This window comes from Tasmannia lanceolata, unplaced genomic scaffold, assembly GCF_043159265.1.
Source record: "Tasmannia lanceolata isolate RefF3 unplaced genomic scaffold, GAP_Taslan_0.1 ptg000023l, whole genome shotgun sequence".
In the NCBI taxonomy this organism is placed as follows: domain Eukaryota; kingdom Viridiplantae; phylum Streptophyta; class Magnoliopsida; order Canellales; family Winteraceae; genus Tasmannia; species Tasmannia lanceolata.
In genome coordinates, this window is record NW_027518700.1 from 3,448,795 (window position 1) to 3,456,459 (window position 7,665).

General features: G+C 39.4%; 1 protein-coding gene across 1 annotated transcript; it reads left to right on the forward strand.

Annotated features, from left to right (window-relative positions):
* Nucleotides 1–4,062: 4,062 nt before the first annotated feature.
* LOC143856086 (two-component response regulator ORR3-like) lies at nucleotides 4,063–7,512 on the forward strand. Its single transcript, XM_077366138.1, has 5 exons — nucleotides 4,063–4,594; nucleotides 4,959–5,035; nucleotides 5,142–5,219; nucleotides 5,903–5,973; nucleotides 7,030–7,512. The coding sequence occupies exons 1-5, from the start codon at nucleotides 4,438–4,440 to the stop codon at nucleotides 7,268–7,270; spliced, it is 624 nt and encodes a 207-aa protein (XP_077222253.1). The 5' UTR covers nucleotides 4,063–4,437; the 3' UTR covers nucleotides 7,271–7,512.
* The last annotated feature ends 153 nt before the right edge of the window (nucleotides 7,513–7,665 follow it).

Genomic DNA, 7,665 nt, shown 5'->3' on the forward strand with positions numbered 1-7,665 from the left:
GGGTTGTCAATTTATCCACTTTGGGTTGATTCCACCTATATCTTCCTATCAGTCAGATTCAGAGTATTCTTTGGATCATGCTTTTTGAGTGGCATGATCTATTTCGAGTCCAACCATCTATAGGAGCTTCCTAGGTTCCACATAGAGATTTTATAAGGTGTGTGTGTGTGAAGTCCAGTGCTGTGGGTCTACTTTGTAGGATGATCCAAACCGTTCAAAACATGACCCACAACATAAATAGTCTGTAAATCTATAGAAGCCTCATAGATCGGAGGGTTAGGATCATCTTATGTAGCTAATTTACAGAGTACAATCTATCTATGCCGTGGGCCAGCAAATGAACGATTTAGATTTTCCTACGAATTAGGCTCATAATACTTTTTGAAAAATATCGGACTTTTTTTTTTTTGATGGGTAAGCTGGGGTTTAATGGGAACCCCTACCGATTTATTAGATATAGAAAAGATGATACAGTAAGAACGAAAACCATCCCTAACTCGGAACAAGCGAGAAGGGGAACTAAGGCTCTTCAAATATGTGCATCAAGCACTAAGCCTAAGAGAACAAAATGATCAATACTTCTGAATTACATAATCAACTAATTTTTAAGGGGTGTGATGGGCTCTTTGTGAATGTTTCGGCTAGTTTTTCTTGGGAACTTAATGCCAATTTGATTCTCCAAGTTCTGGGGTCTCCTCTTCACTATTATCCTCATGTTCAACTTGAATCAGGTGGACTTGATTGAGTTCTTCCGCCCAGGATACATTCTTTTTTGGGGAGACTCTGGGGCCTTTTATGCATCAGGGAATCTCTTTAGGTTCGGAGTAGTCCTCTGATCCGGTATCTTCTTCACTCTCTTCGTCTGTCCGTCCGTCCATCCGATCGTCATTGACAGATGTGGTGGGAGTGGGGGAATGTCCTGTGAGACTTTGGAATGTGTTGAACACTGGGTCTTCTGATTGGCTTTGAGGAGATTCACTAGTGTCCTCCACCTCCTCCAATATGGAATATCGGTTATACAGTTTGGGCCCATAAACTGGTTCACTACTTTGAAAGGGGGTGGTCAAAAGATTGAGCTTCTTCATTTTCTTTCATATTCGGCTGTCCCCCTTTGGCTCGCCATTCCTGTTTGATTTTTTTTTGGTTGAATGTTTGACATTTTTAGGGCAGGTTGCGTTTGTGTGACCAAAGTCCCTACATTGGAGGCAAGCGGACGGCCGCCAATCATATTCGATCTGCTGATTGGTACTTTTAGATGAGGTTTTGAGTTCAATCAAGTCCGGAAGAGGAAGAGCATCAATGTCGATTTCCACATAGAATCTGGCCTAGCTCAGTCTCGACCCCTCTGCTGTGCTAGAGTCCATGTATAGCGGTTTCCCTATGCCACTAGCAATTTTACTGATTCCCCACTGGGTCCAAAATTTCAAGTGGAGATCCGGGAGTCTGACCCAAATGGGTATACTAGACAGAGAATGCTTGACGAGGTCCATATCCGAGTACCACTTCTGAAGAATCAATGGTCTCCCACCATAGCTATGATTCCCCATTTCAAGAATTTTAGCACAATCCTCACCATTATTGAACTTGAACAGGAAGAATCCACGATTTAGTCTGATGAGTTTGAATTCCTCATCGCAAGCAACAAAAGGCAAAAATGCCAAAGGATTTAAGGCCAAAGCCGCCCAATAAAAATATCGGACTTCATGCGCACGCACCTTATAAAATCCCTTAAAATATACTTATATTGTAAATAGTCCATGGAAAGGAGAGAGATAGAAAAAATAAAATATTATTCGTCATTTTGTGTGGGTTTTTTCAGATCTAGGACCTCCATCTGATTCCGACGTAAGGACATGGATCCAATGGACATGGCTAGAGTCAAACTGTTGTGGTCAAATCATGTCCATTAGCATCCGAATTCGATCTCCATCGGCGATGGGAGAGTATTAAAACGTGGACCACCAGATGGATGGTCCAAATCACTAGGGTTGTCGATAGATCCAGACAGTCCAATGGACCATCCGAAACTGAACTTAAACAGACAGGATGTAGCTAGACATATTACCAGGATCAATGGACATATTTTGGGACCCTATCATAAGATCCGTTATGGGTAACCCAGGGTTTGGTGGGGACCCTGCAAGTCCTAGGTGGGTCCCATTTGAAGTGGATCCGTTGGCACCCCCCCTACAAGTCACCATATGTGTGGGCCCCCCGCCCCTAGAGCCGTGCCTGCGAAAATGAGAATCCCGTGAAACCACGTAGCACGAGGTTTGGAAGTTGTAATTTAATTTCTTCAGACAAGGGGGGGGGGTGGTGGACCCCTAGTGGAGTAGACACGTGGCGAAATTCAGTTGGTAGAAGGAGAAATCAAAAGTCAAAGAATAAGAAGATAGCTTTCATTACAGACAGAGTAGATTCATTGGGAAATCTTAGAAAGACAAATTAAAAGCGATCTTTAAGATTTTGGGGAGAGAGAAGAGACAGATCCAAAGCGATGGGACCCACCAAAGATTTCTTGTGGGGAATCCAAATCTCACTCTTTTTTCTTTTTTTTTTTCCGTTCTTTGATTGACGCTAATCGAATCCGATTTTGAACGGGTGGCGAAATCCATGGTTTACCGGCGCTCGATTGTCCGTACAAGAGCAGAAGACTGATGTCGTATGGAAATCACCGGCAATAGACGGTTCACCGACGAGGTAATGTCGCTTCAAACATGATATGATGGCTCGGTCTTCGAGTGTGGATGCCTGGGTCAAAGACTCGCGATCAAGATATGACCGGGAATCCGAAATTCTCGCGACATCGTACCCGATATGTGTCATCGAAAGATCTTCCGAAATTGGCGAGCAAGGGGTGGCCCGGGGAAGAATAGGGGTCGAATATATTATTTCCTTGAGTTTATAGTTTTTACATGGTGCAAGGCTGGGATCATCATAGGGAAATGATTTTCGAGGTACGACATACTTATGTTGTGGCCCGTCAAATGGATGTTTTGGACCATCTATGGTGTGGGCCCTACAGCTAGACTATGCTAAAAGGGGACTGATATTTCCCCCCTTTAACGTTATTCGTTAATTTTTAAAGGGAAGTAATATATCCGCCCCTCCTTACTACTTCGGACACCCAGTAGCAGTGTACGTGGCAATCAGAACCAATGAATCTTTCTGACGTGAAGTACATCAGCCTCTCTGCAGCCACTGATATACTGCTGCTGGGTGTCCCAAGTAATCTAAAGGGGCGGATATATTACTTCCCTTTTTAAAGGCAAAGAAAAACATTAAAGGGGGGTGAGTTTATCGTAAAGCAGTGACCCATCCTCACAGGGGGGGGTATCATTCCCATATAAAAACACCATATTTCTCCGTATCTTATCTTTTGCGATTAGGATATTATATTAGAGCAGTAGCCAAAAGCGTATTGGTCTCATAGCAAGTAGTTAAGCGTAGTGATATATTTTCCCCTGATTCTTCCCTCCGCCACCCTGCTAGCTGCACATTTAACCGCCTAAACCGATAAACCGAACCGAACCGGGCCTTTCGGTTTGGTTCGGTTCGGTTTTTAGTGGCATTGGTTCGGTCACGGTTTCGATTTTCCATAAACCGTTTGGATCGGTTCGGTCACGGTCTAGGAAAAATTTTAACCGGAAAAACCAAACCGAACCGATGGACCAATGGTATTTTTGCCATTTTTTTATTTTTTGTTATAAATCATATATATATCAATTTTCTTTACTTGGCACACCCAAATCTAATGTATTTAACTGGAAAGAGAAGAGACCGACCAAAATAGGTGGTTCCAAGAAAATAAATGGGTGGAAATATAACACCAAAGACCAAAAGAATAAAAGTAGCAGCAATCCAACTCAAAGAAATCGGATAAACCGTGAACCGATCCGGTCAAGATCGGTTTGGTTCGGTTCGGTTTGACCCCCAAACGGTTCGGTTACGGTTTGGAAATTTTCCAAACCGATGGCATCGGTTCGGTTCAAGAAATCCCCTAAAACCGAACCGGACCGAACCATGTGCAGCCCTAATTTCTCTTCAACAAAGGGGTGGCCCGGGGAAGAAAAGGGGCGAATATTTCATTTCCATTTCCACCGAGATTTGTTCGCAGATGCTATGGGCAACTGAATTTTTTTTTTTCCAAATCAAAGACACCTGATAATATCGTATTTATTTTCAAAAAAGCGTGAGATTTTCCCGAGATATCACAGCTTGGATTGAATTGAAAAAATGGTAGGCATGAAAGAGACAAGGTGGCGAGAAAATTCGGTCGGATTTGCGTATCGTGGAAAGGTAGGGTCAGAATCTCCTGCAGATTTGAAAAAAGTGGATTTCCAAATTTCTTAGAGAGAGAGAGAGAAAGTCCATATAAAATCAAAGGTTTTGAAGAACAAAACCTAGATAGATGTCGATTCATTTCATCTCGCCGGAATGACGAGAACCGGTGTGTTTTTCCGACGACCGATGCCGGAGCTCGTAGAAGAATGCTCTCCTTCTTCATCTCAACAACTTCACGTTCTTGCCGTTGATGATAGTGTCATTGATCGGAAGGTTATCGAACGGTTATTAAAGATCTCTGCTTATAAAGGTGCCTGATTTTTTTCTCCTCTAATCTCTAAATTAGAATGTATTAGATCAGATCTAGATAGATTTATAGATCTGTCCGTTGGATCAAAACGATCAGATCTATATAGATTTTATTTATAAAATTGCCTGATTTTGTCTATTTTTTTGTTCTAATCATTAAATTTTAGATGTATAAGATCAGATCTAGATAGATCTTACCGTTGGATCATTAAATTGTTCGAATGTTTTAGATCAGAGATCAGATCTAGATAGATCTGACCGTTGGATCTACCACTATAATGATCAAATGGTCGGATCTATCTAGATCTGATCTAATACATTCTAACATAATCGGTTATGTGATTGTTTTCCCCCCCTTTTTCTAGTAACTACTGTAGATAGCGGAACGAGAGCTCTGCAAATCCTGGGATTAGATGGAGAAAAAGGTTCAATTGGAATCGAGGTAAGAAGATTATTAATTAAACTTAAAAATCGAATTTTTATTCGTTTTTCTTTCACATTTTTCATGGATTTGTGATTTTTTTATTTTTTTTGGTGATTTATTTTAGGGTTTGAAGGTGAACATGATTGTTACAGATTATTGTATGCCTGGAATGACTGGATATGAGCTTCTCAAGAAGATAAAGGTCTCTTTACTTTTCTTCTTCTTCAAATGAATAAAATTTAAAAGGGCCATGATAAAAGTGGTGCGAATTATCCTACAGGGGGGTGTGATTTTATCATCACCCATTTTAAAAACAGAAAAGTGATGCAGTCAGTGGAGAATTGGAGATTAGTGTAGTCATTAATACTAAGAGTTAAGTGAAGCTACACCGACCACTTAAAATACAGTGGGCCCACATTGTTTGGGTGATCGAAACCATTCATTTGATAGGCCCTCACATTGATAGGGTGTGCCCAAACAATCAGCTCCATTGGATGATCCCAACCCTTCAAACTGTGGAGGCAAAAATGTACAGATTTGTGAAGGTTTTTACACGTCCATTTTTGCCTCAACAAATCGTAGGGTTGGGATGATCCTATGAAATTGATTTTTTGGGCACACCCTATCTATGTGAGGGCCCATCAAATGAATGGTTTGCATCACCGAAACAATGTGAGGCCCACTGTATTTTTTTTGGGCACACCCTATCTATGTGAGGGCCCATCAAATGAATGGTTTGCATCACCGAAACAATGTGAGGCCCACTGTATTTTAAGGCGTCGGTGTAGCTAAGTTAGCTACACGTATGTGTAGCTACACTTTTCTCTTATACTAATTTTATGTAGAAAGTGAACTTAATTTTGTTTACCTTTTGTTTGGTAATAGGAATCCTCTGCTTTCAAAGAGATTCCGGTTGTGATCATGTCATCGGAAAACGTTTCCGCCCGAATCGATAGGTAATTTCTTTATCTGAGACGTATAGGAATCATTTAAAAAAATAAAAATAAATTATCGATCAGATGATCCTAACCGCTTGTTTAGTGTGGGTAGTAGCTTAATCCTTATTTACTATCTTAAAGAAAACAATTATAAAAAAAATAAAAAAATGAACAAGGTGTTTGGATTTTGGGGAAAAAGATGCTTGGGATATTTTTTCCATGGAAAAGTAAATTTCCCACTGTTTTGTAAACTATTTTTCATGGGGTTTTTCCCCAAAATAAAAAAAAAATTGTGATATTTGGAAAATTGCATACCTAGTAGACAATGGAATTTTATTTTTCATGGAAAAATCTTTGAGAAAATTTGGGTTTCAGGAGGTGGGTTCGTTCTCTCCCATAGAAAACATTTCTTTCAACATGTGGTTTCTCCTTAAAGGGGAAAATTTCATGGGCTTTAGTTATGTGCTACTTTTTTACCTCAGTAAAAGAAAGTTGTAAAAGCAATGCAACGACCTCTTTAGATATTGATATTCCAATATATTTGATATGGATCGTGTGCTGTGTCTGCCTTTACTGCTTTCGGCTAAAAGATATTGTTGTTGAATCTCAACCATTGTTAGGTTTTACACTCTGGTTTGATAACTACACTCCCCATTACTAGTTATAGCTTAGATTATTGATAAATTCTTAAATGGCAGTAATTTTACCAGATAATGAAGAGAAATTAAAACATGGTTTTAAATTTTGTTCCAAGATAAAAAAAGAAGAAGAAGAAGAAGCAAAGTCTACATAGAAATGTTGACATTATGACTGAAATTCCGTCAAAAATCAACGAAAAGAGAACATTTCAAATAAAGGTTGAGAAAAGAGAAGAACGATGAGATTCTTTTAAGATATTTCTAAAAAAACATCAAAAAAAGAAAAAAAGAAAAAATTGGTGAATAAAATCTTACTTGGATTTGAGCCGTTATTTCGTACCGAAATGTTTTCATACTCTTTACAAGATTTTGGCTGAAATTTCGTATGTTTTTATAATTGGGTGTTGATCTTTCTATTGTCAATGCATGAAAGCAGATGTCTGGAGGAAGGAGCCGAGGAATTTATAATGAAACCTGTAAAGCTCTCAGATGTAAAACGTTTGAAAAGTTATATAAAGAGAGGGGGGGAGGAGGAGGGAGAGGAAGTAAAAGGAACCCACAAAAGAAAGTTCCTATCTATGTCTTTAGAAGAGGCTTCTGATCTTTCATCTTCTTCTTCATCTTCGTCATCATCTGAGCCTCTTTTAAGGCGACCCAGAACAGCTGAGTTAGACTAACCTCATCTTTAAGTTTGAAACAGAGATGGTATGAGAAGATAGTTGGGCACTGATTATAAGAAAACATTTCCTCTCTTTATCTTCAATAACAAGTATTCAATGTATATAAGAAATAGAATATATTTTTTCTTGTTCCTCTATTTCCTCATAATCGATTCCCACTGCATGGGGATTCTTGAGATATTTTGGTTGTTAGAATTCCATACAGAGCAAATATCATTTGAATTTAGTTTTTTTTTGTGAAAGACCAATATTCTTCAGGATTAGTGACTTGGTGGTAAATTTGTTTCCTTTTCTTTTGGTGAGAGACTATCGAGATCAGGGAAGAAGAACCTGAAACCCTGCTAAGATACTGGCATTAGTCCGTCGCTCAGGCATGTTTCTTATATAGTGAT